General features: G+C 36.5%; 3 protein-coding genes across 3 annotated transcripts; 2 read left to right on the top strand and 1 right to left on the bottom strand.

The window, feature by feature from the left end:
• The first annotated feature begins 938 nt into the window (after positions 1-938).
• LOC149392732 (Pectin lyase-like superfamily protein) lies at positions 939-4579 on the top strand. The gene is made up of 6 exons (XM_089617079.1): positions 939-1124; positions 1838-2158; positions 2798-2918; positions 3012-3186; positions 3294-3364; positions 3511-4579. The coding sequence occupies exons 1-6, from the start codon at positions 1119-1121 to the stop codon at positions 4200-4202; spliced, it is 1386 nt and encodes a 461-aa protein (XP_089473205.1). The 5' UTR covers positions 939-1118; the 3' UTR covers positions 4203-4579.
• A 1509-nt stretch (positions 4580-6088) lies between these two features.
• On the top strand, positions 6089-10687 carry LOC149392731 (transducin family protein / WD-40 repeat family protein). The gene is made up of 13 exons (XM_089617660.1): positions 6089-6260; positions 6361-6501; positions 6599-6714; positions 6799-6953; positions 7366-7454; positions 7998-8514; positions 8933-9046; positions 9126-9298; positions 9402-9481; positions 9834-9945; positions 10061-10135; positions 10242-10387; positions 10459-10687. The coding sequence occupies exons 1-13, from the start codon at positions 6171-6173 to the stop codon at positions 10460-10462; spliced, it is 1812 nt and encodes a 603-aa protein (XP_089473786.1). The 5' UTR covers positions 6089-6170; the 3' UTR covers positions 10463-10687.
• Positions 10688-11335: 648 nt separating this feature from the next.
• LOC149392730 (uncharacterized) lies at positions 11336-13261 on the bottom strand. The gene is made up of 3 exons (XM_089617371.1): positions 13124-13261; positions 12842-12926; positions 11336-12737 (listed from the first exon to the last, which is right to left on the bottom strand). Exons 1-3 carry the CDS (start codon positions 13139-13141, stop codon positions 11674-11676), a joined length of 1167 nt encoding a protein of 388 aa, XP_089473497.1. The 5' UTR covers positions 13142-13261; the 3' UTR covers positions 11336-11673.
• Between the last annotated feature and the right edge of the window lie 9129 nt (positions 13262-22390).

Below are 22390 nucleotides of genomic sequence, written 5' to 3'. Positions count from 1 at the left end.
AATCTCGGTTGAAACAATTGCTATAACTATTTTTTTTCACCAACAAATTCTAAGCCATTTTGAGGATTATTACAAATCTTATTATTCATCACATATTAAAATGATTAGTGTGTCATCTATTATGCAGATAACTTCCGAAAATAGAAATTCATGTGTTGCATTTGTATGATATACTTCCATATTAGAATCAACTATGTATTAACGTAATGATAATCATGGTAACATTTTCCATAAATAATCTTAAAATCAAATCACGACGAATTAAAATAAAAAGACTTTTCCTTATACCAAGAAGATTTAATATTTCTCTCATTCACTTTCGAGTAGTATTAGAACACATTTATAGAAGAAAATTACCAAAAGTATGTAAACATTAAATGCCAAATGGTTAAGGGAGTTTCCAAAACTAGGACCCAATGACAACTCTCTGTCAAACACCAAAATTTGGCAAAAAATAATAAAAATTGCAATGCCAATTGACTACCTTTTTCTTGCCATAGGTGACTTTATCAAACCCTCTCTCTATTTTGTTCTCACCACTAATTGATTTTCACCAAGTGTAAGCAAACAAAGACATCACAACACTACTCCTTCGAAAAAAAATTATTCATCAAATTTTTTTTTATGTCCTTTGTCTCTCTCTCTCTCCTATATAGGATGGCCGTTTCAAACAATTGTGTCGGCGAGAGACGTTATTAATCAAATCCCTATAGATTTCAATTTATTACTAATTAGTGATTAGTGTCAACTAAAAATCCTCCATAATTTTAGTACTATTTCCATTTTATACTCTTTTGTGGACTATTCCTAAATCCCTGATTTCCTTATTCCCATTATTTTCCCACAATTATTTTCCCACAAAGCTGTCATTTTTTATTTTTCCTAATTCCTTACCATATAGGCATATATACTTATCAATATTTACATTCTGTGTCATTTATATAATTAATGCCCATAACTCTCTACTTACTCAAAAGTTCCCCTGTTTTTTTTTTTTTTGGGGTTCTTCTTCTTCCTCTTCTTCTTTCTCTTCTCTCTTCTCAGAACAATTTTTTTTTCCGGTGACCGTTGATTCTCTTTGGTCATTGCTCTTCAAGAAGAGGCTTTGACCCACGAAGATGCTAGTAAGTACGTTTCTCTTTTTTTTTTTTGGGTTTTTGTTCAATTCTTTTGATATATATTATTTGATATTCTATTTTCTTTTCTTTGAACCCAATTTTGGAATACAGCACCAATTTTGATATCACTCGATCAAAGATTGTATCTTTAGGGTTCTTGATTTTTCCCTTTAGATTACTGTGTTCGATTTCGTTCGTAGATTCGGTAGATTCAAATGTTGATGGTTCTTGCAGAATTCCCAATTTTTTAATTTTAATTTTAATTTTTTTTTAATATTATATATTTACGCTTAGTGTCTTAATCCCAAATGCTGTTTATCATTTTCATTCCCTACTATCTAATCTTTGATTCAAAGCCACTCAATCTCATTCACATAATTTAATCCGTCTCATCACTGTTCACCAGCTTCACAGAGAAGGGTTTCTCTAACTAAACACAAATCGCAAACCTTCACTCAATTCCGTTAAATCATTTTAAACCAGTATTTAATCCTGAATTATCTGCCATGAAAATTGGCTATTTTTATTTATTTAAACGCACATAGACTCCAGTGTTTGGCTGGTGATTCATATGATCCAAACCCGAAAACAGTACTCAATTCCGCAAATTATTTCGATGATCACGCACATTTCCAATACATTGATTGATTGAATGATTATTTTCAATTCTGAGAAATAATATATACATATATATAATTTTTTTTTCCAACTATTTATAGGGGGTATTGCTCTTGCTGTTGGCTTTGAGCAATGCCGGGAAAATCGCCGGAGAAGATTCCTCGGTGCAATGCGATCTCACGGTTCAGAAGCTGAGGCCGAGACCTCACAGCGTGTCGATATTGGAGTTCGGTGCCGTTGGGGACGGAAAAACTCTCAACACCATAGCCTTCCAAAACGCCATATTTTACCTCAAATCCTTTGCCGACAAAGGCGGGGCCCAGCTCTACGTCCCTCCCGGCCGCTGGCTCACCGGAAGCATCAACCTCACCAGCCACCTCACCCTCTTCCTCGAGAAAGGCGCTTCAATCCTCGCCTCCCAGGTGCCGAAATTACCAAAATACCCCTTCATGACTCCTTTACTTTTTTTTTTATTTTTATTTTATTTTTTACGCTGCTGCGATAGTGATAGTTAGTTAGCATGGTATCAGAGCCCCGGCACCGCCCCGACGAGCGCCGATCCAGGATGAGTTAGCCCTTTGATGCTAGGCATTGATGAGTTAATTACGAAAATACCCTTTGATTGTGATGTCGACATCTCGGTAAGTTAGCGTGGAATCAGAGCCCAACGGCGCCGACCCATGATGAGTGAACCCGTAAAGCTGTGACCTTTGTGATCCTTGGGATCGATTGGTTAATTACGAAAAATACCCCTTGTTCGCAAAGTTGACGTGGTTTCAGAGGCCAATGACTCCAGCGAGTACCGGCCTGAGATGCTTGATCCCGTAAAGCTTGTTAGTTATGTGGAACCTTTTGATGTTTGACATTGGCGAATTATCGTTACGTTATAAACATTTTTGATAAGTGAACATGGTATCAACGAGCACCGCCCCGAGATGAGTTAACCCATAAAGCCGCGATCTTTATGGCACGTCGTTAATGATGGAAACCTTTTGATGCATTTGACATTGATGAGTTTATTACATTGTTTGATTGATTGATTGACTTGTTGGTTTGATTAGGACCCGAGTCATTGGGACATTGTGGAACCTCTTCCATCGTACGGAAGAGGGATCGAGCTTCCCGGGAAACGGTATCGTAGTTTAATCAACGGATACAAGTTGATCGATGTGGTCGTCACCGGTAAATACGATAAATATATATAATTTCTATCATTGGTTCAATTTTTTTTTTTTTTTTTTTTTTTTTTTTTTTTATATAATTTATTTTTTACAGGTTTGAATGGGACGATAGACGGGCAGGGATCGGTGTGGTGGGATTGGTTCAGCTCCGGGTCGTTAAATTACAGCCGGCCTCATATTGTCGAGTTCATCGATTCCCAAAACATCGTCGTCTCAAATCTCACGTTCCTCAACGCCCCCGCTTATAATATCCACCCTGTATATTGCAGGTTCATCTTCTTCTTCTTCTTCTTATAATATTAGCTCGTTCTGGTATAGAAACGATCGAAAAGCTTTGCGCTCTAATAATGATAATAATAAACTCGAAATATCGCAGCAAAGTACATATTCACAACATCTCGGTCCACACTCCCTCGGATTCGCCTTTCACCGTCGGAATCGTCCCAGGTAATCACCAAAATCGTCCGAAAAAAAGATATATTGCTAAAATGTTGTCAGCGACGGAGCCAGGATTTCATTTGGCGGAGGGGCACAAACGATAGAAATTTTATCTAGAGGGGCATAAATGATATATAGTTTTTTTTTTTTAATAGATTCGTCGGACGGGGTGTGCATCGAGGACTGCTCGATCAGCACGGGTCACGACGCGATCTCGCTGAAGAGCGGTTGGGACGAGTACGGGATCGCCTACAGACGGCCCACGAAAGACGTCCACGTACGCAACGCCCGTCTCCAATCCTACTCCGGCGCTTCCCTCTCCTTCGGCACCGAGATGTCCGGCGGAATCTCGGCCGTCCGCGCCGAGCGCCTCGACATCTCCGAGTCCCTCGTGGCCGTCGGATTCTCCACCGCCAAGGGCCGCGGCGGCTTCATCGAGGACGTCCTCGTCTCGGACCTGACGTTGAGCAACGTCGGGACGGCCTTCGTCGCCTCGGGGTCCTCCGGGTCCCACCCCGACGACAAGTTCGACCCGAAAGCGATCCCGACCGTCGATCGCATCACGATCAGAGGCGTGACGGGGACCGAGATCGTCAAGGCCGGGAAGTTTGTTGGGATCGAGGAATCGCCGTTCTCGTCGATATGTCTTGTCGACGTCGAGTTGTCGTTGACTTCGGGCTCGGCCGTCGGATCGGCGGCTTGGGAGTGCTCGAACGTATCGGGGTCGTCGGATTCGGTCTCGCCGCAGCCTTGTCCCGAGCTCGATACGGAGTCGAGCTCGTGCTTTTCCTCGTCGATGAAGCTCGGAGGAAAAGCTTCTTCTTCTTCTTATTCTTCAGCCTTGTGATATGGTTGGTGATTTGTTTGTTATTATTATATACCCTCCACAAGAGAAAAAAAAAAAGAGAAAAAAAAATTCCTATTCCTTCACATTAAAGAGAGAGAGAGAGAGAGAGAGAGAGAGAGAGAGAGAGAGAGCCGTTTGGGTTTGGGAATCAATCACAAGAAGAACCACATTCTTTTCCAATAAGACACACCATGTTTAGAAGATTTGTTTTCTTTCTTCTTGTTCATTTTTTTTTTTCTTCCTTTTTTAGTATTTTTTTTCTTTTGCATTCTTGTCATGTTTTTTCAGTCTGCATATTTTGTACAGTCTTCATTTCTTCATTCATGTGTAAGGAAATTTTGGGTAGCAAAAAGGAGGACTTGGGGATATTATTGTTATTTTGTTTGTCTCCTATTTTTTTTTTATTTTCTTTGAAATTGTTTGATTAAATTAAAATGTGATTTATTATTCTTCTTTTTCTCCCTACATATATATATATTATATATAAAAAAAGGGGGACACTAATAATTTATAATAATTTTAGTATAAGAGGACGTTGATTTGATGAGTCATGAGTGTCACTCTTGTGATCTTGTCTGCTCAGAGGATAGCATGAATAGAAATTGAATAAAATACAAAGATGTAGGGTCTGTTGAAATTTGAATGATACAATTTCTGGTGCAACTTTCTCTTTGTCATCCATTACTTTGGTCGGATTTTCCTTTTTTTCTTTCAGAAGTGTATCTCATAAATAGTTTGAATAGTTTTGTTGTTTGCTGTGGTAATGGACAAGTACCATACTAACAATATAATTTTATAATGTAATATATAGCTGGAAAATAATATTTGAGAAAACCTCTCTGGCCATTTCTATTTTCTAGATGGCAATGGCATCTTTCTTGAAAAAGTATTGAACATAAGTGTAAAATAGTTAGATTAACACAGTGTCAAACAAAAGAAGGCATATATCCTTTACATATCCCAAAAGAACGAACGTTATGTTTCGTTATTTTAATTTTAATTTTTTTTTTTTACGTTTTTCGATATCACTTGTCCGTCGTTTTGTTTAGAAATGCGTTCCCGTTTCATTTTTTAACTAAACAAATAAAGGAGACATAGAAATAAGCAACCAGAGACTCGGAGCAAACAAAAGCAAGAATGAGAGACAGTTTGACTAAAACACAAAGAGGAGCGAGAGTAAGAACATCGGAGAGAGAGGGAGAGCCCGAGGAAAGGAAAGATAGAGGTCGAAATACGAAGGAAAGAATGTGGTACAAATTAAATTTCAATGTTGTTTTCAATATAGTATTTAAGACACGAATGGTTTGAGAATTTCTTTGAAGATAAATTAGTTGTCAATAAATTTTCAGAGAAATGTACAGATTTTTCGAAGATTTATTGATATCCAGATGGATGTCAATAAATCTTTTCAGACAGAAAGAATTTCAAGATTAAAAAAAAAAATTAAACAAACATCTCGAAATCATATTTTTAACTTCAAATACCTTCCTTTCATTTCGCATAAAGCATATATTTAATAAAAACTCTAAACCCTAAACTACTAAAAAATTAAAGGAAGAAAAAAAAAATCTAACATTATGAATGAGAATAGACGAGGGAAAAAAAAGGAAAAAGTTAATATTTTATTTAAAATATTAAAAAAAATTTAAATTAAATGATAAAAAATTAATTGAAAATAAAATAAAATGATTCAGGTATTTTTGTACCAAAACATTCCTCACTGAAAACGCTCAATATACTTCTCGGGCTTCCATAAATTTTTGGCCCAATATAGTCCTTGAGAGTGAAATTGAAGGCCCAATTAGACAATGAAAGGCCCAAATTGTATCGACCGAAAAACCTCTGGGGTTTTACATCTCTCGTTCTTTCTCCCCCAAATTCGCCGAACTCTCTCTTTCTCTCTCTCACATGTAAAGTTCAGAACTCCGTTTAAGTCTCTCTCTCTCTCTCTCTTCTCTGTCTCTGGAAATGGGTTCGTCGAACATTAGAGACGTTTTGACGGCGTTTAGTCCTTCCATGGACTTGGTCGCCATCACCGCCGGCGATGGTCGAATCAAGGTTTAACTCTCCTCGTTTTTCGATTAAGCTCAAAACCTGAATTTGTTTTACAATAACCTAATTTTTATTTAGCTTTGTGTGTGTAATTTGGGGGAGTTAGATATGGGACACAGTGAAAGGTCAAGTTCAGACAGAGTTCACAGACATGGTCGGGTCCGAAGAGAGCGAGAGCTTGTTGGCCAATAGAGGTCACCTCTCTGTTGATTACACTTGTATCAAATGGTTCTCTCTCGAAAAGAAGGTCGTTTTTTTATTTTTAAATATTTTTAAATTTTTAAATACTCATTGTTTGTGACATTGCCTTTTTATTTATTTGTTATTTATTTATTAAATTACAGAAGAAGAGAAAGCTAGGTGATTCTCTGTTGATTATGGGGACCGGAAGCGGCGATGTTTTGGCGCTCGATGTTTCCGTTGGCCAATTGAAATGGAGGCTCAGAGATTGCCATCCAGGGTTAGATTTTTTATTTTTTATTTTTTATTTTTATAAAAAATTGTGAAAATGAAACTAATATTTATGAAATCTATTTATTTGCAGGGGTGTTAGTGCTGTGTCGTTTTCGAAGGAAACGTCGAGCGTTTACACGGTGGGCGTCGATGGAATGGTGTGCAATGTTGATTTCTCGTCCGGGAATATTTTGGGGAAGTTCAAAGCTTCCGCCAAAGCGATTTCCTCGATGGCCGTTTCGCCTGGTTTGTTTGTTTGTTTGTTCTTCTTTCAAATTTTATTTATTTTTTTCCTTAAATTCAAGCCTAGGTTGTTATAGTAAGTTTGGATCATAATAACCTACTTGATATGAAGAGTTTTGTAAATAATAGTTCGATAAGTGTCTATCCGAGGAGAAGAGTTTATTATTATTATTATTTAAGTACAAAGGATATTTTTCCAGAATTTCGGCTTCACTCGTTGGTTAAGAGTTTTGCGTTTCTTGACCGCAGTAGCTCTTATTTATAGACTAACAACTTTAACTATTCTAGATTTTAACCCCTAATTATTTACTAATTAGTAATTACTATGAACCCTAGATTCCTAACAGGTGTCTCCCAATTAGACGAATCTTTAGAAAGTACTATTAAAGCGTTTATCCATGTTTTCCTCGATCAGATGGGGAGATCATAGCCACGGCTTCAGGGCAATTGAAGACTTTTGGAACTTCCGATCACAAGACAATGCAGAAATTCACTGGCCATCCGGTGAGAGTCTCATGTAGTTTGTTTTATGACACAAAAAATTCAGTCTTATGTAGTTAATTCCCTTTTTAATTTTTTTTAGCCATTAGGCTTTTTAAAGTATGGAATCAGGCTGAATATTGGCTAGTAGGTTTTCAAATTATACATTTTTTATTATTCCAACGCTCTTTGGTCGTCAACTTTAGTTTCAGATTTCAGCTCTTATTCTTTCTGATCTCACTCGAATTGGTCCAGTGTTACCCCGAGCTTCCATTTTTTTTGTAAATATAATTAGTTTCCGACTTTCTGGTACGTATTTAGCCAATAGGCTGTTTAAATTTTACGATTAGGGTTTTAAACTATGCATTTTTTGTTCTTCCGAATTTGGTTAATTAAGTATGCAATTAGAATCCAATTACATAAATTAATTATTCGGAAATTGTCCTTGGACCCAAGAATAAATTGGTCTCGAAACGAGAAGAGTTCAGGTTTCTCTGGAGATAAAGAAAGTATTATTGATACCGGAATTTATATCCCAAAGACTTTTTTTTTTTTTAATTTCTACAGGCAAATGTTCGGTGCTTAATATTCAGCGACGACAAGAAGTACATCCTCTCGTCGGCGGTTGGAGAAAGGTACGTTGCGGTTTGGAGTGTCGGAGGATCATCCAAAAAGCAATCGGCCATTTGTGCCCTAGCCATGGACGACCCGCCGGTTTTCTTGGACTGCAAGGCTCGCGGAGACTCGGGACTGTACGTGTTGGCCGTTTCGGAATCCGGGGTCTGCTATTTCTGGTCCGGAAAGAACATTGAAGACTTGAGAAACACCAAGCCAACAAAAATCGTGGTATCTTCTGAAGGCGACGAGGTCTCCGATAACAAGAGGGCTTCGATATTCGCCGCGAGGCTACAGGGTTCAAAGCAGGTCTTTGTCGCCTATGGATTGTTGGCGAAACCGACGTTTTTGAAAGTCTCGGTGAATTACGGCACCGATGTTCTGTTGGGTAGTTCAAACGACGGGATTCTTTTGTCGGCCACCCAATCGCTCGCCAAGTCTAAGAAAGGACGAGGCGTTCAAAGTAGAGGTAGGTTTTTTAAATTGTTGTTTCTTAGGTGTAATAAGTTTTCTAGCTAAATAGCCAATTGAAACTAATAAATTTTTGAAAAAAAAATGTAATTAATAAATTCGTAAAATAGCCAAAGTTTGTCTAAAATTTAGTAAAATAGCGAAATTAGTGAAATAGCCAAAATTTACAAGAATAGGCAAGTGCCGTGCCTGAATAATTTTTTTTACCAGTGTCAATAAATTTGTATACAATGTCAAATATTGTAGTGTCAAAAAATTTCTAGACACTGTCAACCTTGGATTATTTTTCTAAAAGTTGAAAGTTTGGCTATTTTGCTAAACAGTTGGTTTCATATGGCTATTTTGAATATATGTGTGTGTGTATATATATTTATTTGTTCTCTGACCAATTGTTCTTTATTTGTGATTTGGTTCAGTCATTGCTTTGGACCGTGCAAACGCCGAGGATGCTCTGCTTCCGATCCCAAAGGTCCTTGATTCCCGTGTGAAAAAGAACGAGGGAGCCACAGATTCACCCGCGGAGAGCAAAGGTAATCATATAATATATATTTATATTATTTTTGTTCAGTATAGTGGGTTTGTTAATATTGTGATATGGGTTGGTCTTAGATGAAATCGAAGCAATGGAAGTTGACTCCGAAGCCATTTGCATGGAGGACCGGCTCAGATCATTAGGGCTGCTCGGTAAAATAGACGATGATAATATTATTACGTTGAAACCCAAACAAAACTCTGCGATTCTAGACGGAATCGATCTCGAAGCTGCGACGCCACAAAAGAAGGTCGTCCATCGTTATATCTCTCTCTATCTGTCTTCTTGCTTCTCAATCTTGGCCGGCTTTCGCTTTTGTTTAAATGATAAAGTAAATAAAAATATTGTTGCAGATAAAGGAGTTTGTGGTGTCTAAAGAACCTTCTGAGGCATACAAGTTGCTCGGAGTTTTGGTGGCTATGTGGCAATCAGGGTTTGTTCTCTCTCTCTCTCTCTCTCTCTCATTAAAATCAGGTTTTTATAACGATTGTGTCATGAAATCGAGTTTTTTTAACTCAAGAATGCCGAAAGTTGGGAAAATATGACTCACAGCACAACCAAAATAAAATACCCTTATTGAGAAAACTACGATTCTATGGTCTATGGCCGTAGTCCCACACAATTTATTTATTTTAAGGGTATATTTGTCCACTAAATCGTTTTTTTTTCAAATTTTCGACACTTTCTGGTAAAAACTAAATTGATCTCTGATGTTGATTTCTGTTAATTATTTTTCTCATATTAACTTTTTATATTTTTGTTGGATTTTTTCTTGTTGAAAATAGGTCATCTAGTGGGAAGTATGTTCTTCCATGGATTTACACCATAATTGTGTACCATAGTCGTCATGTCATGTTGGAAGAACCCGCAACTCAATTTCTCAATTCCTTGTTTAAGGTTAAAAAAAAACCCGCGTCATTATTATTATTACCAGTGATTTTTTATTTTATTTTATTCAAATATCTTTTTTTTTTATGTATTTTTATTTTTATTTTTATTTTTGCGTTATCAGTTATGCAAATCGAGAGGATCGTCTATCCAATCTCTGTTACAGCTGTCGGGACGTCTACAACTTGTGACAGCGCAGGTTCAGTTCTTTGCTTTATATCGGTCCTCAATTGATAGTATATATGTGTATATATATATATATGACTTGTGTTGTGTATATATAATACTGGGCTTGTTATGAACAGATCAACAAGGCGGCGCAGCCCAAGACAGCGTTGATCGAAGACAACGAGAAGGACGAGAGTGATGATGAGGACGAGGATGAGGATGAGGATGTTCTTTACGAGGAAGACGGTGGTGAATCTGAATTAAGCAGCGACAACGACGAAAGGTACCGAAATTCGAATCATAGATAAACAAAATTTATTTTGGTTATTTATTTATTTGTAATTATTTTTGCAGTTAGAGAAGTTGGCAAACGAGATGATATTTACATTTGCAGTCCTGCAATTTTGCTCTTGTTGAATTGATATTAAACACTTCAATTTTAGTTAATTTTACGGTTTTGTTTTGTTTTGCAATGTAATGCTCGTATAGGTCCATTGGTGTATATTAGTATTCTTTACTTGTAGAAGAATCAGGCAATTTTGCAAATGTCTGAGCAAAAAAAAAAAAAAAAAAAAAAAAACAATTTCGGAAGAGATTTTTTTTATTTTCTTTTTCTTTCTGCATGTTGAATTAATTTGGGGATTTTGGTTTACAATTATTTTTTTTATACAAAATAGTGTCGTTTATTGAGCTGAGACTTGTGACAAAAAAACACACGTATGATACGTCATACGTATCTTTTATCTAGTATTGCGCTATGATTGTCTTTTTTGTGGTACTAAAAAATATCGGAAATGATATGTGACACGGGTCACGACAACGAACGACCCACTCACATTTTGACACATGGCAGCACAATGAACGTGTCAAAATGTGAGTGGGTCGTTCTTTGTCGTGACCCGTGTCACATAGCAATGCTATTGGTTTTCTTTTATTTCTTAACGTGTATTAATTTTTGCAATTTTCTTGTCGTTAATGCCTCTAGTCGCGGGATAGTTGTCGTTTTTATAATATTTGTGTCGTTTCTTTACATTAGTTTTCATCCACACTTAAATGAGTTATAGACATGGCATGAAAGCTCATTTAAACATTATTTTATACCAAGATTCTTAAATTCTCTATTGACACTATATCTCAAAAGTGCTAGAGTTATGATGCGATACGAAACTAAAAATAATAAAATAAAATTAAAATTGAAAGGCTAATAATGCAATACCCTCAATAGTGGGGCTAGGCTTTTAAGGGTTATCAGTACACAAAATGCAAATACACAAAAATGTATATAAATAATTCAACGATTGATACAGGTGGTGGAAATCCAGAATCTATTCTTCCAGCACTAACAAGAAAAAAAAAATGGAATCTTATTCCTCATCATCATAAATTCAACAATATCACATCCTTACTAGAACTTACGTAACCAAAACCATATCTCCATGAAAAAAACACGTTCGAAGCTTAAACGTTAAAAAAAAAATGTAGTCTAAAAGCTACAACCAAAATTCCTCACCATAATATATATATTCTTTTTCCATAGCTATTACATTACACATGAATATTAAAATCGAGTTACACTATTCTACAAGCATTAGGGTTTTCATCGCTAAAAATGGACGTAATATTACCATTACTACTATAATTATTATTACTAGAAGAAGCATTGCCATTGTAACTGCTAGGGGTGTTATTGTTGTAGTAATAATATTGACTACCAGGTTGCTCATGATGGTCGTAGTAATTATAAGCACCGTAACGCTCATTATAATTACTACTACTATAATAACCACCATTATTATTATTATTATTATTACTACTATACCTAATAGCCGAAGTACCGTCATTATAATACTGCACGTGACTCTGCTCCGGCGGCGACGCTGACGTCATCACCGGCCTCGGCTGTGGCGGCTGCTGAAATTGTTGATGATACTCCGTCACATAAGAGGACGGTCTGTGCGTGTGGTAACTCACCGTCGCCGGTGGCTCCGGCGCCGGCGCCGGCGAAGGTTCCGGCGGAGGAGGCTGTGACGGCTCCGGCGGAGGACGCTGATGATGGTCTAGGGTTTGGTACTTGTTCCAGTAATTATTATTATTATTTGGGCCGTACAGTGGTCTAGGGTTAGGGTTAGGGTTAGGGTTAGGGTTACTATAATAATATCCGCCGCCGCCGCAGTGTCCACGGTGATGATGATCGCGATCGAGATCGTACGGCTGTGGATGATGCTGACGTGGCGGCGGCGGAGGAAGAGGAGGAGGAGGGTGGTGGTAGACGACGTGGTGGATTTCCGCTCCTCCGTGGGGCGGCTCGGGGGGCTGCGGCGGGGTCTCGGGCTGGGATTGGGCCGGGTCGGGTTGTGGTGGGCCCGGGTCGGGCTGTTGTGGTGGTGGGTCCGGGTTGGGTGGTTGGTCGGGGCTATTATTATTATTATTATTATTATTATTATTATCTTGAGGCGGTTGTTGATCGGGTTGATCATTTGGCGGCGGCGGCGGTGGGTTTTCCGAGTGATCATCGGAGCAAATGGTGGCTATTTTTCTCGTCTTTTTGATGGCTTTCATTATCCTCTCCGGGTCAGCCCAGCCGATTATGGTCAGCTTTTGTTGAGGGAGGTCAATGTATAGATCATATATACCTGTTTTCAATTTTATTTCAATACATATGTATATCAGAAGTCATTTTGATATGTATAAAGTATTAATATATAGTAGTGATTATTGATCATATAGTATTACGTACCGTTGATGCCGTGAAGGGCTTTTTTGATCTTTTGGACACAGCCATTGCAGTCTATTCTCACTTGTATCTCCGTCACCCGAGGTTTCTGGAGTATATATATGTATATGTATATATATGTATATGTATATATATATATATATATATATATATATATATATATATAGTGTTATTATTACATGCATGGACAGGGAAATATTTTAGAGATTATTGATAAGAAAAGAGCAATTTAGAACGATGGAGAATTTATTAAATTTTATGTACACTAAAGTAATTTAAGCTTACCTCTAATTCCGGTACCATGATATTTGGGACGTCGGAGAAAACTACTGAGCTGGTTTTTATTGTATTAGTTTTCTTGGGGGTTTGATGATAGAGGGAATAGATATGGAGAGTAATATAGAAGAATCAAAGAAATGTGTCAATATGTATTTCATATATATATATATATATATATATATATATATATATATTTGTATTGGGAAGGAATAATTTGGAAGGCAAAAGATGTGGGACATGCAACGAATCTCTTTTGCATGAAGTGAAGGTGAAAGGCTTGATATGTATATGTCAAAAAAAGAAGAAGTTAAATTCTCATATAAATATATAATAAAAGAGAGGAGGGAATAAAAAAGGATTGTCTTTTTAGTTTTTTTATTTATTTATTTATCTATAATTATTTGTATGGACGTTGAAGATTTGAGCTAAAAGTAATTTGCTTTATATCATAATTCATAGGTATGTGGCCACATCTATGAGATGGCAAGGTTGTTTATGTTAGGATATCCTAAGCCGACCATATAAAATATCACAATTCTTTTCTTCTTTCTTTTACATGTTTTTTTCCCCTTGTATATTTTTATGTGCATTTTGTTTGTCGTGATCCGTTAAAACCCACCAAAGTTGCTTTTAGGAAAGGATATGCACTTCCATGGAGCCCTTTTGTCACGAGCAAATAAAATACCACTACTTTACTTGTCTTTTATTTATCGACGGTCAAAATTGGTCAATAAAGAAGACTAGATCAATCATAATTTGGGTCAATTAGGAAAATAGTCAATTTAAACGTTTGACATTGCTAAATAATCAACGTTTAATAAATCTTAGATAAAACGTTGATTATTTACATAAAATTTACGTCTGAAATTGGTTATTTATCTAAGATTTACCAAACGTTGATTATTTAGCAATGTCAAACGTTTAAATTAGCTATTTTCTTAATTTTCTGTTAAATCAAACGTAATAGTAAATATAAATCATGAGGAAAATAAATGAACACGCATCTTTAACTTGATCTAGCATATATGTTTGACGGCAAAAATTCGCCAACAATAAAACTTAGATCTACTATTGAAATCAAACATCAAAATAATAAATACGAGTGGGGAAAAATAATTGAACACACAAATTAATAGGCTATGTCCTCTTTGAGTTACGGAGAAATGTGTCATTGTGTAAAAATTGAGTATATACATGTCTTAGATTAATAATGAGTCAATCCTCCTTTTAATTTGAAGTGTTCTTGTATAGAAGTATATACTATGTTATTGCATAGTATATCTCGAACATATATAAAATAACTTCTATCAACCGTTGCCACTGGATGGTGCGTAAACTTGAATCGAAAGCGTCGATGAGGTCGATGATTGAGGTAACTTATTTCAATGTCATGAAACCATTGAAGAAGTAAAATTTGATCAATATCTAATATCTTACACATTTGTTTAGGTGCTTTAATTTTTTTGGTGACATATATGCTCATCTAAATCATTAGCTTGGGTAGTCAAACGTTGTCTCTTGAACATATGATAAACTAAAATGGTAGATGAGCTTGAGTAATTGATCCTCGTCTCTTCATTTATCGATTAGCTCAAATAGTTGGAAACGAGATCAAGTGGTATTCGAGTGTCTCAAATTTTAAGTCTCAATTTTTGCATATCCCAAGACTTTAAAATGGTTTCGAACAAATTTGAGATTGATTTCATCGTTTTTTTTTGGATCACCTGCGTATACAAAAAATATCAAACAAATAATGCGAATTTTGTATATTAATAATGGACAACTAAATCAATGTACTTAGGCTACAAACCTCGCGCTGTATTTTATCAATTACGTAAATAATTTTCATAATAGTTATAATAATAATAATAATAATTAAATCAATGGTTTGAATTAATGTATTACATGATTTCATTGGCATTTTTTTTTTACAAATAATTAGATAACTAAGCCACCAAAAATAGAGGAATTGCTAGTTAGCCAACGTTTCGTAATTTTTTGATAAATAGCCACCAATAATTATTTACACCGCTGAAAATACGTAAATACCCAGTAATTATTCATATTTGAGGCGGGAATTTCGGTGAATATTTACGTATTTTCAACAGTGTAAATAATTGCTGGTGACTATTTACAAAAAAAAATTACAAAATGTTGCTTATATGATAATTTTCAATATTTCATATAACTATTTTTATCCACTAGACCCTTTTTCTAATCACGAATTGTTAATAAATTCGTCATTGCTTCCTTTTTTTTTATGGAATATCATTAAAGTTCTGCAAGCTTCCTAATAATATTCCTTTCCTATTTGTAGGATTTTGGCCTAAGTTTAGGCTAATGTGGAAATGTTACAAATCTGCTTGCTTTGAACCCATTAAAGGGAATCTTAATCTTAACCACGCAAAGATAATAACTGAGACCCAGTTGTCCCAAAGCAAATAAAATTTACCTAAAGAAATTGGAAAGCAGAAAGCATTATTATTTTGTCAAATTTATTCCTTTGCTTCAGATTCTTTCTCATACATAGTGTTAAAGACTAAAATCACTCGATGTGATTTTGACAACTTAAATCAGATACGTTATATGTAAGCGTTTTTCGATGATCAGTATGAAAAGTGAAAACTACAAGTGTTACACAAGGAATAAAAGATCAAATTGTAAAAGAATGAAAAATAGTCAACTCAAGTTCAAGCATTTGCATTGCACCAAGTGTCCACTGAAACAAACGTTCAATTGTATGATTAAAATTATTTTAATTTTAATTGTTTCCTCTTTTTTTTTTTTTTTTTTTTTTTTTTTTTTTTTTTTTCCTGGGAAAAGTATGTTTAAAGAGTTTTAGTTCACTCAGTGATTTGTATTTTACAAACCACGCATGTGTGATTATATTACAAATTGCCCTTTTAATTTGTGCCGTCTATACTCATACAGTAGTTTCTTTTTAAAAGATATTTTCCCAAATACGTATAAAGATATGGGTAAATTAGCAAAATAGCCAAATCAAACCTTTAAAATTGCTAAATAGCCAAGGTTTTGTAAATACTAAGTAAATAGCCACTCGGATGACGTGGCCCAATAAAAAATTTTGTACTTTCCAGCTTTGTCCCCCCCATTTTATTTCCGAATTTAGTATTAAATTTGAATTTTCTTTACAGTTTCTTTCAAATTTTAACCATAAAATCTGTTGCCAATCAAATCCCCTTTTTTATAGCAACTGATTTGGAAATCATGATTAATTGATTTTCAAATTTTGAAAGTATCTTTTAATTGTTATTATTTTATATGGTGGATATTCTAAATATTATTTTTCAAATTTTTGGCGCAATATAGAGGTTCGATTTTTTTCCGTTTTTTTTCTTTGGTAGTCGCAAATATTTAAATATTTTTCTATTTACGTTTTGTGTAAATACAAGTAAATAAACATATAATATTGAGTAAATATGAATAAATCTATTTACCAGCTTTGTCTCCCTCATTTTATTTCCGAATTTAGTTTAAATTTAATTTTTTTTTTCACAGTTTCTTTCAAATTTTAAACATATAATCGGTTGTCAATTAAATCCCTATTTTATAGCAACTGATTTCGAAATCATGATTAATTGATTTTCAAAATTAAAAAGTATCTTATAATTGTTATTATTTTATACGGTGGTTATTCTAAATATTCCTTTTCAATTTTTTTGCGCAATATAGACGTTCGATGTTTTTTTGTGTTTTTTTTCTTTGGTAGTCTCAAATATTTACATATTTTTCTATTAATATTTTGTGTAAAATACACGTAAATAAACATATAATATTGAGTACATATGAGTAAATCTGAACTAAATTATGGTGAAAATATTTTCAAATTTTGAAAGTTTCCAATTGGTTGTTATCTTATTTACGATATATTGATTTTTATTGCTAAATGAACAAATATTTACATTATTATGTATAACTATTTACAACTATTTACAGACGAGGAGCACGAATTGACCAGATTTGGAAGACGCAAAGACTTGCTGCGCACAGATCGGAGACGAAGTGCCACCAGGCTAGTTCGACGCTCAGAAAAAGTGGCCGCCGAGTCTGTCCTTCGCGTCGAGGAAGCCTCTTGCAAGAGAAGCGACACTGGAGATTGTCACGACGGAACCCCAGGTCCGAAGGAAGAGGTATGGATCTTTAAGACGCAAAGACTAGCTACGCAGATTGGAGACAAAAGTTGGCTCGTCGGAAAAAATGGCTGTCACCGGACTGGTTCGTCGCTCGGAAAAAGTGACCGCCAAGTCCGTCCTTCGCGTCGAGGAAGCCTCGTGCAAGAGAGGAGGCACTGGAGATCGTCACTACGGAGAGGGGCGCTTGATGAACGGGGCGAGGACGATCGTTTTCTTGTTTTTTTTTTCTTTGAAATGAAATGAGGTCGAATTGGTTATACGTGGGATAATGGATTTGTTCAGTAAATGTCCTTGATTTACGCAATCTTAATTTACTGATTGATTAGGTTTTTTTTTTGTAATGGGCGGGAATGAAAATTATGGGTATTTTGGTAAAATTGCGCTTGTAATTAAAATGCAGTGGCTATTTACTTAGTATTTACAAAACCTTGGCTATTTAGCAATTTTAAAGGTTTGATTTGGCTATTTTGCTAATTAATTGTAAAGATATTTAGGAGTTTTATTATTATTATTATTTTGAAGTTAATTGATCCAAGCTATAGAGATTTGTATTTAGTTACCAATGCTTGTATTATTAATATCATTCATAGCATTGATAAATGTGCTGTTTATATCTTTTCCCAATCGCAAAGCGTGCTATTATTTATTTATCTGTTTATACATTCATAGAGCGATTTGGGAGCTTATCCTATATTCTTCGACGTACTTGTTTGCAGTGAAATTGGCAAAGCGTGGCTGATTTACGAAGTCGAACTGGTCAAAGTCAAGCTTTGAGGGAATGTTCAGCCTCAAACTTTTGTTACTTAAGAGACGAGACTTTTGCTTATTTTTGTGGGAGTTTTTCTGCTCAGGGCAGCCAAAAAAAAATATTCAATCTCGTAGTTTGTGTGTTGATTATTATTATTATCAAACAAAACTCATACAGGTAATCTTAAGCTGTATATGAACATCATTGTATAGTATGAAGATTAACTCTATCACCATCCTCGTTTATATTGATCTTACTAATTAATTAACATAGAAAGAAGAAAAAAATACATTATCATGCTAATCAAACACGGTGACTTATTGTCCACGTAAATCTTAACAAAATTCGTTGTATCATCTAATTAGAGGCGGTCGTTCGGCCGGAAATGGAAGTTTTATTCCAGCCAAACAGCAATTCTGATAAAGGGAGAAAATAGCTGTAAATGATATAGATTAAAATAATGTAAAAAAAGAACGACCATCCTTTTAAATTGATATTTAAATATAATAGCTTTTTTCTCGCGCTATTAAAAAAAAAAAACTTTTTCTCTCTCGAGCTTTGTTATTACCTATAGTTTAAGTCACATTACCTATAGTTTCCACATAATTTATTGCAGTATGTAAAAATAATATTTTTGCATTTTAGTGTTAATAATATTAGTCCCAAATGAATAATATAAGGTCACAAAAATTTGCAGTCATGTTATAGGTGGAAATCCTGATTTTTATTTTTTATGAAGGAAATCTTGATGGATACTTGCTTTGCCGAGAAGATCTTCATTTAAGCCTAATCCGACTTATATTAATAAACTCTAAAAATCATCAGAGCAAAAAAGCAGTAGAGTTGAAAAAACCGTTATTAATATAGAACACATATATGTTATTTTTATGTAGCCAATAACCTTGGAATATATTCCGTAATATTTTCTGAAGAATAAAGAGCCAGATGAAGTTATTTTCCCTTTATACAAAATTTCCATTCTAAACTAATTAATTAGACAAATAGTTAACGATTTAAGTTATTTATAGCAAAATATAGTCAACTTTTTTAGATTTTTAGAATAGTATTCAAAATTTGACAGCGTATATATTGACACTTGTATATAAGATAGAGAAATTGTCTCATTTGCCACAAATTTCATAACATTTTCTCACTTTCCACCAAAAGACTAATTTTTCCCAAAATGCCACCGAGATGTCATTTTGGGAAAAATTAGTCTTTTGGTGGAAAGTGGAAAAATGTTATGAAATTGGTGACAAATAGGACAATTTCTCTATGAGATATACATGATTTATTTCTATACATATGCAAAAAAAATACTGAGACCTGTTATTTTACATTTTTTTTAAAGGATTTGATCGTGCTTTCAAAAATTTTAACCCCCCATCTAAACTGGCACTTTCGGTATATACCAAATATGTTTAAAAATTTTAATCGTGCTTTCAAAATATTTAATCTCCCATCCAAACATACAACATAATGTTTGAAGTCTAGTCACCTACAACGAGAAGCAATGAAGTGTCAAAAAAATTAATCATACTTTCAAAAAATTTAATCCACTCTTAAATAAACCAGAAGAAGAAGAAGATGACTATTGACGACAAAACCACCTTTTGATCATCAGAAATTGAGAACGAAATTGCCGATTCAGATTACGCCACGGCCATGACGACGATGGTTACAAAATCGACGGCGACAAAGTCAGATCCACCGTGAGAGGAGCAGAAGATGAGAGCGTCGCCGTGATCGGAGTCGAAGATTTCGTCAACGCGATCAAAGCCGAACGACTCGTCGCCGATCGTCGAAGCCCTAATCACAACCCTAAACTCGCCCCTCGTTCCCGTCGCCGTCTTCGTCTTCCTTCGACACCGCCCAGATTTTCATGGAATCGAACCAGTCATGGCTGACCGGAGACGATGAAGAAGCCAGATTCGAACCTGATCTCGCCGGAGACAAGGAGTTCGCCGGATACGAGGCTGGTTCTGAACGACAAGGAAGGAGAGAGATCGGTGGTGATGGATGAGGCTGAGATCGGAGGAGATCGAGGGTGTTGACGTGGTGGAGAGGCACTACTACAAATTTAGTTTTCTGATGTGCATGACTATCAGGTGCGACTAGTCGCACCTAAAAGTCGCATCTAAATGACTTTCGGGTGCGACTAGTCGCATCAGATTGTCAACCAGCAGTCCAAAAAAATTTCGCTAAATTTTTTTTCTTTTGAGTATCAGGTGCGACTTTGTCGCACCTGATTGTTAAAAAAACTTTCAGGTGCGACTTTGTCGCACCTTATTGTTTAAAATTTTAAGCGGGCCAATTCTCCCCCTCATTTTTTCATTCAGTTTTTAAAAGGCTTAAAGACTATATAAAAACCACAGACTAGATAGGAAAACCTTGCTTGTTATTTCATTACTCAGCTACAATATTTACACACGATGTAGGTGTATTGTTTCAGAAAAGAAAAATAATTACAGGCTGTATAACGGTAATAAAAGGACGAATATTTTCTGCAGGTCAGCTGTCAATGTACGAGGATCTTCTGGCTATTGGACACGTGTCGGGTGGTCCTCACTAGGAGGAGAAAGAATTGGTAGAGGTCTGCACATCAGGTGTTTGATGAAACGACATGTGAAGATGGGGTCGTTTATTTGCATTCAATACCCCTCCTCAATTCCAAGGCTCCTAGAGGTACTACCTTCAGCTTATTCATGATTTTGTCGAAGAAATTTCCTGATAGTGGCTTCGTCAATATGTCGGCGACTTGATCAGTGGCAGGTACGTGATTCACAATTAGTTTCTTCTTGGCTACTTGTTCTCGGACGAAATACAAATCAAGCTCTATATGCTTGGTGCGAGCATGCAGAACAGGATTTGCAGATAGTGACACTGTCCCCAAATTATCGCACCAGATCACCGGAGTTCTGTCCATTTTGACTCGGAGTTCCTGTAGTAAAGACTGGAGCCACAACACTTCTGCAGTTGCTGATGCTAGGCTTCGATATTCAGATTCAGTGGAAGACCGTGACACAGTGCTCTGTTTCTTTGAGGACCAAGCGACCAGATTTCCGGCGAAATAAATACACAATCCTGTGGTGGATTTCCTGTCATCTCGATCAGAGGCCCAGTCAGCATCAGAGAACCCAACAATATTCAGATTCTTCTTCGCAGTGAAGTGGAGGCCGTAGTTTATCGTCCCCTTCAGGTATCTTAGAATCCTTTTTAGAGCTTTCCAGTGTTGGTCCAAAGGAAAGTGCATGAACTGGGTTAGTTTATTGACACTGTAGGCGATTTCAGGGCGTGTGATGGTGGCATATTGCAGAGCCCCTACTACGCTGCGATAGATTGTACCCTGGATCACCGTCAAACGCCGAGAGCCGAAGACTGGAGAGCATAGGTGTTGGGGAAGGAGAAGCTTTGTCCATGCCGAGACGAAGGAGGAGGGAGTTGATGTAGCTTGCCTGGCTGAGATGAAGACCCGAGGAGGTATGGTGAACCTCGACTCCCAAGAAGAAGTGAAGGGGTCCTAAATCTTTAAGGGCAAAGCATTTGTTGAGGGATGAGGTCAGAGAATCGATCTCGGCATCATGGCTCCCGATGACAATGATGTCATCAACGTAAACAAGAAGAAATAGAGTCGAGGAGCCTTTGAAACGCATAAACAGAGAGCTGTCGGCCCTGGAGTTCGTGAAGCCATGTTGAAGCAGCCAGAGACGCAGCTTGTCAAACCAAGCGCGAGGCGCCTGTTTGAGACCATACATGGCTTTGTGAAGACGACAAACATGATTTGGGCGTGACTTATCTTCAAAATCCGGCGGCTGATGCATATAGACCTCCTCGTCTAGAGTGCCATTTAAGAAGGCATTGTTGACGTCGAGTTGTCGTGATGACCAGCCATGGGATAGAGCAAGAGAGAGAACAGTGCGAATGGTGACTTGCTTCACGACGGGGGAGAATGTCCCTGAGAAGTCAAGCCCGACAACTTGACTATACCCTTTGGCAACGAGGCGGGCCTTTAGACAAGATAAGGTACCATCTGATCGCTTCTTTACTTTGTAGACCCATTTGCAGCCAATGATAGCCCGATTTGACGGAGGCTCAACTAACGACCATGTTTTGTTGTGATGCAAGGCGTTGAGTTCGTGCACCATAGCTTCTGTCCAGCCAGTAGAGGATAAGGCAAGCTCAAGAGATGGAGGTTCAATCAGGTCAGGAGCTGATTGAGAGGCCACGGTGAGCGCCTTGGGTTTGAAGATGCCATCCTTGGAGCGCGTAGTCATGGCGTGAACATTTGTGGGAGCCTCAGGTGTAACAGGCTGCTCATGGGATGAGACCTGAGAGGATTCAACAAGCACAAGAGTGTCCTCATGGACAATA

The sequence above is a fragment of the Urtica dioica genome, chromosome 6, assembly GCF_054948205.1.
Source record: "Urtica dioica subsp. dioica isolate 48M chromosome 6, U.dioica_male_clone48M_v1_H2, whole genome shotgun sequence".
Classification (NCBI taxonomy): Eukaryota; Viridiplantae; Streptophyta; class Magnoliopsida; order Rosales; family Urticaceae; genus Urtica; species Urtica dioica.
The sequence above is the reverse complement of the archived record's forward strand: the minus strand, read 5'-3'. Positions and strand labels throughout refer to the sequence as shown.